The 13,614-nt window shown below is 59.9% G+C and overlaps 1 protein-coding gene and 1 long non-coding RNA gene across 8 annotated transcripts in view; one reads left to right on the forward strand and one right to left on the reverse strand.

The window, feature by feature from the left end:
• Window positions 1-7,263, forward strand: part of DHRS3 (dehydrogenase/reductase 3) — a 39,895-nt gene extending 32,632 nt beyond the window's left edge. For all 7 annotated transcript variants that reach the window (XM_070603075.1, XM_070603101.1, XM_070603122.1 and 4 more), the window contains 3 exons: window positions 90-328; window positions 4,378-4,503; window positions 6,742-7,263. In XM_070603075.1, coding sequence (XP_070459176.1) covers window positions 90-328; window positions 4,378-4,503; window positions 6,742-6,826 — 450 coding nt within the window. In that variant the 3' untranslated portion in view covers window positions 6,827-7,263. The remainder of the gene's footprint in view (window positions 1-89; window positions 329-4,377; window positions 4,504-6,741) is intronic.
• Window positions 7,104-12,926, reverse strand: LOC139080797 (uncharacterized). Its single transcript, XR_011535592.1, has 2 exons — window positions 11,173-12,926; window positions 7,104-8,988 (listed from the first exon to the last, which is right to left on the reverse strand). It is a non-coding gene; the product is annotated as an uncharacterized lncRNA (long non-coding RNA).
• Window positions 12,927-13,614: the final 688 nt, after the last annotated feature.

The following is a 13,614-nucleotide window of genomic DNA, read 5'->3' on the forward strand; positions in this document are numbered from 1 at the left end:
GCGCCTGTCCAGGGTCTGTCCCCGCTGCGGGGCGGTGGGGGGCGGCGCTGTGGGAGGCTGGCCCTAGCTGACCTCCCCGACGCCCTCAGACCACCAAGGCCTTCCTCCCGCGCATGCTGGAGCTGCAGAACGGCCACATCGTGTGTCTCAACTCCGTGCTGGCGCTGTCCGCCATCCCCGGCGCCATCGACTACTGCACGTCCAAAGCCTCGGCCTTCGCCTTCATGGAGAGCCTGACCCTGGGCCTGCTGGACTGTCCGGGCGTCAGCGCCACCACCGTGCTGCCCTTCCACACCAGCACCGAGATGTTCCAGGGCATGAGGGTCAGGTCAGTGAGCAGGGGCCGCCTCCCCACACCCAAGTCCCGCCGGCACCCTGGGCCGGGGAGACCTTGGTATGCACTGAGAGCACTGAAATTTGGAAATAACCCGGCAGCCCCTTGGCTGTGGCTCTGCGGTCTCATTCCTGCTTCTGCGTCCGTGGGGCAGCGGGATGCTGTAGGGGTTGGGGTCCTGCTTCTGCGGGCAGGGGGCTTTGACAGAGTACCCGTGCTACACGCGTGCGGTGGAGCCCTTACCCCCAATCCATCCCAGGAGAGCGGAGTGTTGATCTGCGGGCAACGTGGATGAATCTCACAGGCATCACGCTGAGTGAAAGAAGCCAGAGACGAAAGCCCTTTCTGTGTGGTTCCGTTTGTATGAAGTTCTAGAACAGGCAAAAACTGGGCCGATGGTGATAGAAACCAGAACAGTGGCCGCCCCTGGAAGGGTGAGGATATAGCCTGGGAGGGAGCCCGACGGAACACTCTAGGCTTTTAGAAACGTTCTCTCTTTTTGATCTGGGTGGTAGGTACGTCAGTAAAAATTAATCAAGTTGCACACTTAGGATTTATGCCTTTGATTGCACGCAAATTATAGCTCACTTTAAAGAAAGACCGCAGCCCAGCCGCCGCTCCTGCGGGCCAGTTAGACCAACGAGAACCACTGGTTTTGAGCTCCCGCTTTGCAGCCGGGCACCCAAGGTGCCAACTCACCTGTGCCTACAATGTCCTTTGTGACCTTGGGTCCCATTAGCTCCTACTCCATTCTCCACTGCTAATCTGTAAAATGGGATGAGGAGAATGTCTACACGTAGGGGTCTGTGATAAGGATAAAATGGGACCCCCATGGAACACCATATGTACTACATAGTCAGCGCCCAGTAAATGGTGCCGTGAAGATGCGCGGCTGTGGAAGGTCATAAGGTTATAGATAAATGAAACTAGAGAATTATCCAAAAATGATTTCCTTGTTTTTTTGCAATGCAGCGTATAATAATAGATTTGCCTTCTAAATTATATGTATCAGCTTCTTCAGAAAATGAGGATGACGTGGAAGGGTCACACTGAGAATTCGGTGAGACGGTTGGCGGAAGGCAGTGGGCATGCGAGCCCTGTGGGAACCACTCGGTACCCTCTCGTTAGTGTGAAGAGGGCCAAGTGTGGTTTTGTTGATCAAGAATCAAAAACACCTGGTTTTGAACCACGCCTGTTTGGTTGGGGAATCTTGAGCCAGTTTTGTTACTTTTCTGAGCTTTACTTTGCTCGTCTGTAAAACAGAGGAAATAATGTTTACCTTGTAGGATTATTGGGAGAATTAGAAATAATACATGTAACGTGTCTGGAGCAGAGCCCGGGGCATCCTAGACACTCAATACAAGCTGCTGCTCTTATTATCTTTACTAACAACAAACGTCTTCATAAACGCATATGTTATGAATCCTCCTAGCAGGCCGTATCTTTAGTTTATCGCAGGAGTATGTATTTCCACGGGACTTGCATGCAAATTATCACAGATTCTGAATGCAGAGGAGGCTGGATTAATGACTGAATGTTCCATGTTGGCTTTTTCCTCCTATGACATTGTGGTTTGGTTTCTTTTCATCTGGGCATACAGGAGGTGCTCAATAAATGCATATTGGATGGAAGTGCAGCAGTGGCAACCCGAGGTTTTAGTTGGGCGCCCGGAGCACAGAAGTGGGCAGGACGCTCGCAGACCTGCCCTTGCGTGTCCGGTTCACCTTCTGGCATAGTTTCCTCTCCACCCCGTCACCACTGTCAAAGGAAAGGAAAGGTTTCCCCATGTCCTTTTCCCACAGTGGTTCACAGTGTGGGCCCAGACTGCCTGGGGCCAAATCCCAGCTCTGTGTGACCTTGGGCAAGTCACTTAGCTTCTCTGTGCCTCGGTTTCCTCGTCTGTAAGAAGGGATAGATAACAGCAGCGCCTCTCCGAGGGTCAGACCAGCTGCTGCGCGTGCGTGCGTCAGCCGCCCGCCTGGCCAGCAGTGAGCGCCCGGGAAGCCTGGTCACCTGTGGTCGTGCAGGTGAGCCCAGGGGGAAGAAAAGTGAAAGGATGATTGATGCCCCACCAACTCCCATTTCCTGAACGAGGAAAAGAGGAAGCCAAGCGCTGGCTCCCTTCCCAGCTGCGCTGAGCAGCTTCCTAGAGTCGAGGGTGGGAGCCAGCACCTAGGACAAAACGGACGGGTTTTCTGGCAAAAGTGGCCATACGGGTGTTTGTAAATCGCTATTACGGCTCCTTAGGTTCCTCTCACACCTGACACTCCACAAACGCTGCTGCCTTTGGCGCGCAGCCGTCTCGAGAGTGAGCTCTCAGCCCCGTTTTACAGACAGGGAGCGAGGCTCCGAGAAGCGAAGGCCGCACAGATACTGAGCGTGCTCTTTCCAGAAGTTGATAGCTCCGCCAGCCTCCGGTTTACCCACCGTGGAGGAAAAGGAGAAGGTCCCTCCAGCACACAGCCGCAAGGTCCTCTGTCAGGTTCCCCTGCAGGGGCCTTACCAGGAAGGGTCTTGGTCCCTCCGTCCCGTCTTCCCTTCCTCCACGTAGCAGGCTGGCCCAGATGGACGCTGGGGGGACCCGACTGTCCTCCGTGTCTACAGGGTTCCAGTGTCGGTGAGCTGCCCCGGCATGTTCATCTCTGCAGGCCCCCCGAGGCGGGCCCTTGCAGACCGCGGGGCTGTGGGCATCCTAGCAGCACAGCGCAATTGCAAAGGAAGCACAGGGCGGGGGGACGCCGTGGACTCTTGAGGCCGACCAAGCCCGCGCTGGGGGCCCAGGAGTTGCACTTTGTTAGGGTGACATCAGACCCAGGTGACTCATCCCCTTAATCCTCCTGGTGCCGGAGCAGCTCGCGAGTCCTGTGTGGGATGGAGGTCGGAGCCAGCAGCACCAGCCCTGCACCTCCAGGCCCCGGGGCCGTGGGACAAGCAGCGAGCAAGGGTGGGGACGGAGCATTGGCCTGGGGCTCGAGCAGGCCTGGTTTGAATCCCTAGTGCCCCACCAACTCCCCGGGGCCTCAGTTTCCCTCTCTGTAAGTTGGAGTGAATGATTCCTGTTGAGCACTTAGCCCAGGCCTGGCTCTTAGGGAGCATCGTCACTTTGTGGGTCTCAGCTCAGATGCCTCTGGATAGGCATGAGAAGCCCCTGCTGTTTGCTTATTCAATCATTCATTCATTCATCAAACCCATGGAAAGTGCTCCGTAAACCTTTGAATGAATCAATGAATGCCCGAGTGAAACCAGCAGCTGGGCGGAGACGGGCATCCCGGCAGAGCCCCTGCCTCCAGGCAGGATGAGCAGGACACATTTGGGGGAACAGCAAGTCGTCCAGTCTTCCTCCACTCTGCAAGCATTTATTGAGCACCTGCTGTCTGCTGGACACTGCACACAGGGTATACAGCAGGGAGGAAGACCAGCCATACCTCTGCCCTGGGGGGACTCAGTCTGATGGGGGAGACAGGCCACTTGCAAGGAAACAAGCAAACGGGCAGGGCCCTTCTAGATGCTGGAAACACAGAAATCAGCAAGAGGACAAGGTCAGAGGCTGCTCTGAGTGGACAGCGGAGGAGGGAGCCAGGCTCATGGGCCAGCTGGTAAAAGACCTGGGAGAGGAAAGAGCCGAAGTGACAGGAACAGAAAGCTTGGCCAGGCCTGCTGGCGCAGAGCGCAGAGCGGGAAGGGAGGAGAGGGGTCGGGGGAGGCAGGGCCCAGAGGGAGCAGCCAGCGCCGGGGGCCTGGGAGGTGAGCGGGGGGGAGACGGGATCTGAGGGACGTTTCAAAAGAACCCCCTGAGGTGCTCCGAGAGGGGGTCCAGCTGGGTGGGCTCTAAGTCCTTGATTGCCGAGGGGGCACTGACGGAGCAGTGAGGGACTGAGGAACTCTGGGGGCGCCAGGGGGAGGCGGGGAGAGGATTCCAAAGGGGTCTGGAGTCTCCCAAACAGGAGAAGCCACAGGGATGACCGAGACCCGTCAGCCACCGAGGCTGTGGCAGACGCCCCCGCGTCTCCAGGAGAAGCCCACCTGCCTCTTCCTGCCCTCAGGTTCCCCAACCTCTTCCCCCCGCTGAAGCCGGAGACGGTGGCGCGGAGGACGGTGGAAGCCGTGCAGCTCAACCAGGCCCTCCTCCTGCTCCCATGGACCATGCACGCCCTTGTCATCTTGAAGAGGTACAGGGCAGCGGGAGGGGCTCCGGGTCAGGCCTGTGCCCACCGTGCCCTGCTCCCAGGGAGCCCAGTGTGCAGGGGCCCCAGGACACGGTGATCGACTGGCCATGTCTGCCGTGGGCTGGACACGAGGAGGGCGGCCCGTGTGCCATGGATTTCCCATCCTTACGACGGAGCAGCGGTTCTCAAACGTGGTCTCAGAACCCCTTTAGAGTGTTAAAAATCTAGCAGGAGCCCAAAAACCTTTTGTTTATGTCAGTGGTGTCCATCGCTACTTGCTGTGTTCGAAATTAAAACGGAGAACAAATTTACAAGATTTATACATCTGTTTATATTTAAAATATTTATTTATTCATTTATAAGTAGCAATAACCAACCCATTCCATGTCAATGTAAATATGATATTTTTATGAAAAGTAAGTATATTTTCCGAAAAAGAGAAATAAACGTAGTGAGAAGAATGGCATTGTTTTACATGTTTGCGAAGCTCTTATCATCTGGCTCCATTGCAGACAGCTGGACTCCTGCATCTGCGTCTGATCTTTGTCTGTTGTGATGTCACATGTCCAGTAGCCCCTGGAAAACTTGACTGTACAGTCATGAGAGAATGGGAGTGAAAAGGGAAATTTTTATAGTAATAATGGCATTATAATGACAGTGTGACCTCTCAGACTCCAAAGAGATGGCAGGTGCCCCCCCGGGTTCCTGGGCCACACTTTGAGAACCGCTGTTCCAGCACTGAGGCCTGGCCGCCACCTCCAGGAAGTTCCGTCTAAGGGGAAGACGGGGGTCTCACGTCAAAGGCTCGGGAGTCACAGTGCCAGGCGGGTGGGGTCTACCGGGCGGACCACCTCGAGGAGGCTTGAGGAATTCCTGCAGAATTCGCCTGCAGCACATTCCCCTGGAACCTTCCAGACTTTGCGCAGCCAGTCCTCCCATCCCCGCCCCACACGGAAGGGCCTCTCAGAGCCCCAGCTCCCACCCTGCAGCCCGAGCACGTGGACTCAGCTCCTTGGGCCCCGCCAGCCGCGGCCCCCGGCCCCTGCCGGCCGACCCCTGGCCCCGGCCCGGCAGCAAAGCGCCCCAGCGCCCCTCAGACGGCAGCCCCGGGCTCCCCTCTGGCTGCCGCGAGCTCGGTGGCCCCGCTGAGCAGCCACGCCAGCTGCAGGCGCAGAAACCTGGTGCGGAGGGGACACGAGCCGTCCCTTCTCCTCCAAACTCAAAGCTCTTTGGAGACGAGAGCGTGGGGCGCGGGCAGGGGGCATCCCGGGGCCTTCGGCCACACCTCGGCCGCCCTCGGTCCATCCCGACCGTCGCCCTGAGGTGGTCCTTGGACACCTCCGTGAGCCCCTAGAAGACGGGGACTCAGGTCCTCAGCGAGGCTGGGCTGCCACCTTCCACCTCAGGGAGCTTTTGAGAAGTCTTTTGGAACATTCTAGAAAAAAGCTAGTTTGTCTAAACATCCCAGTGCTCTCCGCAGGACACCCCCAGGCTACATTTCCTGTTCTGTCCCCCACCACTTTCCCACAGGAAGCAGAGGCCACCCCCTCCTCCTTCCCTGCCCTGCACCCCCTTCTCACCTTCCCCAAGAGAAATCTTTACAGGCACAACTCTAGTGCCACCACCCCCAGGAAGTCTTCCAGATTGCTCTGGCTGGAAGCGAGCCTTTCCAGTCCTGCACCTGGCGTGGGCCAGGGCCCTTCGATTTGATTCAGCAAATGGACTGAGGCCTTCTCTACGCCGGGCCCTGTGCTCGGGGCCGGGGTCAGGGATGGACTGTCGGCCACAGAGGCTCCCATGGGCTTGACAAGTAAACAGCCGGGACAACACCAGGGCTTGTTGGGGAAGCACAGGGGCCATGAGGAGCCCAAGGGGAGGCCTAGGGGTGAGTCTGGGAAGTCTCCCTGGAGGAGGTGGCACCCAGGACCTAACACCTCAGTCCCACATGTAAATATTTGTTGAACAAGTGGCATGTGGAGTTAACTGACCTCCAAGATACCCATGGGCCCCAAGATGCTGAGAATGTGGCTTTGAAAGTTTGTGTCTACCATCCACCCTTCACCTTGTTTGTCCACTTACCTGAAAGCCCTTCCTCCGTGGAGGGGAGGAGCTGGTGTGTGGCTGTGGGGTGGGGGGGCTTATGGGAACCATCACTCTACTGCGCCATCTTGTGTGGCCACCAGGGATGTGGCTGCTGGACCCCCACTGACCATCCTCTCTTCTCCCTCCCCCCTCCCGCAGCATACTCCCACAGGCTGCCCTCGAGGAGATCCACAAATTCTCAGGAACCTACACCTGCATGAACACTTTCAAAGGGCGGACATAAGGCAGGACCCAGAGACGCTTGAAAGCCACGGAACCTGAGGGGGCATGACACCTGGGCACACACCCACGTGCCTGTCCCTTGGCACACTTCTGCTGGGTGAACAGGACTGCTCCTGTCCCAGGCAAGAATCCAGCTGCCCCACCCCACCCCAAGCCAGCCCCAGGACCTTTGCACAGGACTGGTGGGCATAACTGACCCCCATGGGGAGGCAAGAAACCAGCCAGCAGCCGCCTTGACACTTTTGTACATTTCTAATTCTGTAGAGTTTATTGTTAAATTGCTTCTCGAGTCTAATCAGCCTCAGCAGTGTGCATAGACTATTTCCGGGAGGGTCTGTGCCAGACGCTCCTTCTCTTCCTCCAAAATCCACTCATCCTCAGCTTGCGCAAACTGGTTGAACGGCAGGAATGAAAAATAAAGAGACATGGCTTTTGCGACTTCCTTTGTTGAAACCCTCGACCCCTGGTCCTTGGTGGGCAGTGGGGAGGGGAATAGTCTCAACCACGAAAACCTGTCCTTCGAGAGAGACAACTGGTCTGCTCGGGGTCCGCAGCCGCCGGGAGTGGAGTGGGCAGGAAGGGGGCAGAGTGGGAGAGGAATCGGAGCGTGGACCTGGGGCACGTGGCTCCTTGTGGCTCTGCCTGGCCACCCCCAACTGCCATGGGTGGTGCCGCTTGGCCCCGTCACCTACTTCCCTGATGTGACCATCGTGGCCTAGTCTGCAGAGAGCTGCCCCCACCCTGCCACGGCCCTGCCAGCTACCAGGCCCCCAGATCAGGAGAGCAGGGCCCGTCTGTACTGAGCACCCACCGTCTCCCTAGCACGTGCTGGGTGCTGAGAGGCCAGAACTCTGAAGGCCGCCAGCACAGCAGGGCCGGCGCTAAGCGGGGGCTCTGGGCCCGAGCCGGCCTTCCTCACAGGGGACAGAAGTGAAACAGCTCGGGTGAAGGGAGTGGCCCGGGATGGCAGGGGACGGGCACGGGCTGGGGCGGTGGGAAGAGCACAGCCAGGAGACGTGGGGAGAGCTGCCCCGTGGCTCCTCGGCTGCTGCAAGCTGGAGAAGCCGGGCCTCGGGCGGGAGGACAGGTGGACCGGCAAGGTACTCTCACCTGTGGAGGCTCCGCCCACTCAGCTCGCAGTGGGTGGCAGGGTGGGGACGGGGAGCGGGCGGGGCTCGAGGGTGAAGGAGAAGGCCGCGGGCACACATTCACGGGAGGGGCTCCCCCGAGAGTTGCCTAAATTTGCACCGACATGCAACTCATGAGAGAGAAGGTCAGCTCCTGGCTCGGACGGGTGTCAGCCTGATCTGTGTGCAGACAGGCCAAGTCCTGAGGACATCCACCGTTACTGAGCACCTCCCGAGGGGCTGCCATGGCCCGAGGGGCCACCATGGCCCGAGGGGCCGCCATGTCCCAAGGCACAATACTTTAACTGAATTATCCGCTGCTCCTAGCAGCAGCTGAAGACCAAAAAAACGGCTCTCGGGAACCTCTCCCCCTTTTTTTTTGGTGAGGAAGATTGGCCCTGAGCTAACCTCTGTTGCCAATCTTCCACTTTTTTTTTCTTTTTTCTCCCCAAAGCCCCAGCACATAGTTGTACATCCTAGAAGTAAGTCCCTGTAGTTGTTCAGTGCGGGACGCCCCCTCAGCATGGCCTGATGAGCAGTGTGTAGGTCTGTGCCCAGGATCCGGACCAACGAACCCCGGGCCGCCGAAGCAGAGCACACCAACTTAACCACTCGGCCACGGGGCCGGCCCCGGGAGGCCCTTTAAAGACTTCCAACAGCCACAATGTGTGGCAGCCGGTGTGGGACCCCCGGGTCCCAATGGCTTCCAACAACCGAGGCTCGTCTTCCAGTTGCCGCCTGTCCTTCGAGCTCCGCTCTGTGTCGTCCTCGCTCTGGGGCCCGGCTGACAGGCGCCTCCTCCCGGGACAGTGCCCGGTGGTAGCAGAGGTAGACGCCCCTGGCCACCCACACCCTGGCTGACATTTTCTGCCTGGAAACAACGCGCGTCACTTCTGCTCACGTTTCACTGGCCAGAGCAGGGGCTGTGGCCGAGCCCGCCGTGGGTGCAGCTGGGCACCCAGGCCCCGTGGAGGAGCCGTCTGTCACCTTGAACAATACAGTCTGACACCGCGCGGGAGAAGGTGTCCATAAGAACCTGAGGAAAAATGAAAATGCGGCAGAGGCTGGAGGGAAGCGGATGGACGCTGCCCTGGGACGCGGTGGCCTCTGGGCAGGACACACCTGGCACTGAGCAGAGCCGCCAAGAGGCGCTGACCTTTGGGGGGTGGGGGTGTGGGAGGAAGCAGGCTCAGAGCAGGGAGATTCTGGATGCAGGTTTGTAGGGCTTGTGACACTGGAGCCAGAATTTGAACCTGGCTCTGCCTGACCCACATGCCCCTGGCTCACTGTGGGCCGGCGGCAGGGGCACCAAGCCAGGACCCCTCACCTTCGTTTTGGTCCTTGAAGACATGCATCAGCAAAGGGCTAGGTGCAGGGTCAGGGGAGAAAGCTGCTAAAGGGTCCCCCTGGCACCCTTGCCAGCCTGACGAGGTCGGGCCTGCGAAGCCCATGCCCACATGTGCTGCCCCACCTCGGCGTGCCCGGACGACACAGCTGGGTCTGCTGGGCTCAGCCTGCCCTGCTGCTGTCCAGGCACCCCGGGTCGGGTGCTCGTCACCGGCTCTCACAGGAGATAGGTTGCGGACGGGCACATCCCGGTGGACAGGATGGAAGAGGAGGAGGAAGCTGGGCTCCTGCCTCCTGAGCCCCGACTTTCCCGTCCATCCTTGAACAGCAGGCGGATTGCTGTGCTTGCAGCCTGGCTCCAGGCCCACCTTTTGGAAGGGGTGTGACTCCTGAGGTCTCCACGAAACTGGATTTGGCCTGCAGGCCGGGAACGCAACAAGGATCCCAGGAGTCCGAGTGAACTCTGGGAGCAACACAGCCCAGCCAGGCCTCCCCAGGGCCCACTGGGAACGCAACGCTGTCTTGGCTGTGGTGGAACCTCGTGGCTTCCCAGGGCCCCAGGGGCTTCTGCTGACCGCCAGGCGGGACCTGGTCCCACCCCACCCCCTCCCTCTCTGCTGGGACACTTTCGATCTTTCTCTGGATCTTTTCCCAGAGGAACCAGGGGAAAAAGCCTTGGGCAGATTCCCAGGAAGGCCTGTCCCGGTCACTCCCCACCATGGCTCTGCCTCTTGGAAAGCCTTGTGAGTGAAAGTGGAGGCCAATTCTGTCCCTTGGTTTAGCCCAGAAGGAGAGTGACAAGCACTGAAGTCCAGCTCCCTGCCCCGTGAGAAGCAGGGCCCGGCGAGCCAGCCCTGTGAAGGAGACGTGGGCCCCGGGAAATGAGCCGGTCACCAGGCCTGGCGCTCCTCCCCATGCCCGGGGAGAACCAGGCAGGAGGTGGGCACCGAGCCGGGAGGCGGCAGACCCGAGCCCCAACTGGCATGGCTCCAGGGACTGGGCTATTTGGCCCAGAAAGTGGTCAGGAATGGAGTCCTGGGGCCGCTGCCCCACTGCGGGGCCGGAATGCTTTCACAAGTGGCCTCTCATGTGCCTGGGCCAAGCCGATGGCAGGGAAGGCCCAGGGGGACAGAAAGCTCCCCGGCTGACCACAAGAGCCCTTCTGATGGGGCAGCCCAGGCCCCTGGGGACGTCCCAGTCTGACGGGGGACAAGAAAAGGAGCCGGGTCACAAACAAACGCTTCCTGTTGCCCCCGTGCTGAGCAGCCTGGAGGGCAGAGAACAATTGCGGGGGGTGCACGGGGTGGGGAGCAGGTAAGGGCCCCTGGGGGGCTCTCCCTCCCACCACAGTGCATCTGGGGCTCCTCCCTCTGAGGGGCCCTCTCTGATTTTCAGAAAGGGCCTTTCGCGGGGGGAGGGGATCATTAATAAGAGCCCAGAGGTCTCTGTGAAGAGAAGGTTGATATACAGACACCCCTCGCTTGGGGCAAAGCCGGGAGGTGACCATGTCCCTTGACACAGAAGGCAGTCCTGGAACGGCTGGGCACCCCTCACCCTGCGCTCCCTTTGAGCAGGGCCGTTATACTGTGGTTTGACTGACCTACATCGTTCACACACTTCTCTTCATCAGCTGAGGGCCTGTGCTGCGGACAGAGCCCCTCAGCCATCCGGGGTCCAGCTGTCCCCCCACCTCTCATGGCCCCCCTGAGGCCCTCAGCTTCCAGCAGCCCAGCAGACCCCCCAGCTTTGCCCAGCCCACCATGAGGCCAGGAGGCTCTCCAAGAGGTAGGAGGCCCGGTATCTGGGGGGACGAATCTAGACCCTGGCGTCCCACGGGCTCTGCCACCTCCTGTGTGACGTCATATCTCCTCACCTGCAGAAGGGACAAGATGCTCCTGACCTCCTGCCTCCCGGGCCGGGATGAGAGTCCAGTGCGAAGGCTCGGGAAACTCGAGGGGACGGTGTGCCACTGGCAGCCCCCACGGCTCCCAGCCAGGACCCGCCTGCCCTCAGGACTCTTAGAGTCACCCTCTTGGCCTGGCCTGTGACAGCAGCGTCCTTCGAGGCCTGGCTGGCTCCCTCGTGGTTGGAGTGGGGCAAAGCTGTGGCTCGGAAGACTGCAAATGGGTAGTGGGTGTAGCGGCTGGGGGGTGCAGGCGAAGGGGCCCGACGGGGAGGTGCCCCACCGGGTCCAGGCTGCTGTCCTCCAGCACATGGTGGGGCAGGGGACAAGGGGGGAGGTAGGCAGGACTTTTTGCTGGTACCTCCCGCCATTGCTGGCTCTGGGCAGGCCCTTCGCACCCCAGTCTCTCTGAGGCTCGGAAAGAAAATGACCAGAGAAATCCCCAGGGAAGGCCCTGCTGGGGGTGGCAGGCCGGCCACTGCCCTGCTGGGGAGCTGCTCTGGGCCCGTGGATGCCCTCGGGTGGACGGCAGCCCTCCCAGGCAGGGCCCTCGAAGAGCCCCCATCCCGGATGAGCTGGCAAGAGAGCAGCAACTATTATTCTTGTACATTACAGCTTTATTGCGACCTAATTCACCCTTCACAGAGTAGAGTTCAGTGGCGCTCGGTGTGTCCACAGGGCAGTGCAACTGTGACCACGAACATCTTTGGGAACGTACCCCCACGATGTGGGCTTCTGCGTCTTGCTTCTGTCACGCGGCACCACGTTCTCAGGGTTCCTCCTCCAAGGGGCGGCGGGGGTCAGAACTCCGGGCCTTTTCCCGGCTGCGCAACCTTCCACCGTTGGGTCCCCCGGTTTGTTGACACAGGCCGCACTCGTGAAGGATATCGGGGCCGTCACTGTGCGCTTGCTCTCTTGATCTGTCTGAGTCTCTCTCGCTCTGGACCAGACGCTCCACGGGCACGGGGCTGGGTCCACCCTCACTCAGCTCGGCAAGCGTGCGTGGCACAGGCGACACCAGGTCGACATCGCATTCTGAATGAAGCGGGGCAGACCTCTGTGGGAGGCAGCCAACGTCGAGGTGCTACCTCTTCCCGGCACACCCTGTTCTCCCTCCGCCTTCGCCTGCGCCTCCCGGCGGGCCCCCGAGTCACGAAACCGCGTCTCCCGTGAGATGTGCGGGCTGCGGCACCGTGTTCCTCGCTGTGGCGCCGCTGACAGCTCAGTGGGGACCGTCCTCTGCTGGCGCCGGCCTGTGCACTGTCGACATTCAGCCGCTTCCCCGGTCCCTACTCACCAGATGCCAGTAGTGCCGTCCCCTCCTGGTTGCGACAACCAAAGATGTTGCCGCAAATGACCCCCAGGGAGCCAGCTTGTCCTGGTGGGTCGAGAACCGCTGGTCTCCACACGGTCTCTCCTTCCTTTTCCATCACACCCCAGGGCAGCGGGAGCCGGCGTTCCTGGCGTTGGAGAGCGAAGTCCGAGGCCCAGGGAGGTTTAGTGGCCTGACCACGGAGGGGCCAGCAGCAGAGGCTGGATATGAGGCTTCTGTCCCCAGGGCTGGGCCCTTAACCCACAGTGGGAGCCAGGGATCAAGGAGGCCTTGGACCCCTGGGGCCTGCCGTGTCACCACTTGAGTTTCTCTTTCTTTGGACTCGGTTTCGAACTCCTCACGCCGCCCTCTCGGCGAGTGAGGCCGACGCTGCAGAATTTCCCTGCCCTCCTCCGCCCCCCTCCACCCCCAGATCCTCATCATTCCTTTCATTTTTGAGTGTTCACAGGACAAAGGAAGTGAGCACTTGGAGGACGATGCAAGCTGTGTTTGCTCCTTAGCGGCCGCTGGGATGTAACTGGATCCGGCTTAGGAAGGTCACGCTGGGGACCCTGGCAGAGCCCCGGCCTGGGCTGCCCGTGGGCACGGTCACTTCCACAGCCCTGGCATGTTGAGAATGAGACGAGGCAAAGCGTCCCCTAAAAGCCACAGTGGATCCACCGGGGCTGTGGGCTTCTCGTCGGGGGCGGCAGGCGGGTTTCTGACCTGGCCCACACCTTCTGGGCCACGCCGGGTCCCCACTGGCTGAGGGCCAGCCAACGGCCTGCGGGAGCGCCCTTGGCCAGCCCACCGGGGGCCGCGGGGCGAGCAGAGAAGGGAAGAGGTTGGACTTTGGGGCCGGCTGGATCTGGCTGAGATTCTGAACCCTGGTTCTGCGGGACCTCCCTGAGCCTCAGTTTCCCCATCTGGAGGATGGGACCAAGAGCCTGTCCTCCACTGAGTTGTTTGTGGAGATCAACGGAGTAGCACACATAATAAATGAACATATGTGGGCTTGTATTAAAGTTTTTTTTTTTTTTTTTGAGGAAGATTAGCCCTGAGCTAACATCTGCTGCCAATCCTCTTTTTGCTGAGGAAGA

The sequence above is a fragment of the Equus przewalskii genome, chromosome 2, assembly GCF_037783145.1.
Source record: "Equus przewalskii isolate Varuska chromosome 2, EquPr2, whole genome shotgun sequence".
NCBI classification, from domain to species: Eukaryota; Metazoa; Chordata; class Mammalia; order Perissodactyla; family Equidae; genus Equus; species Equus przewalskii.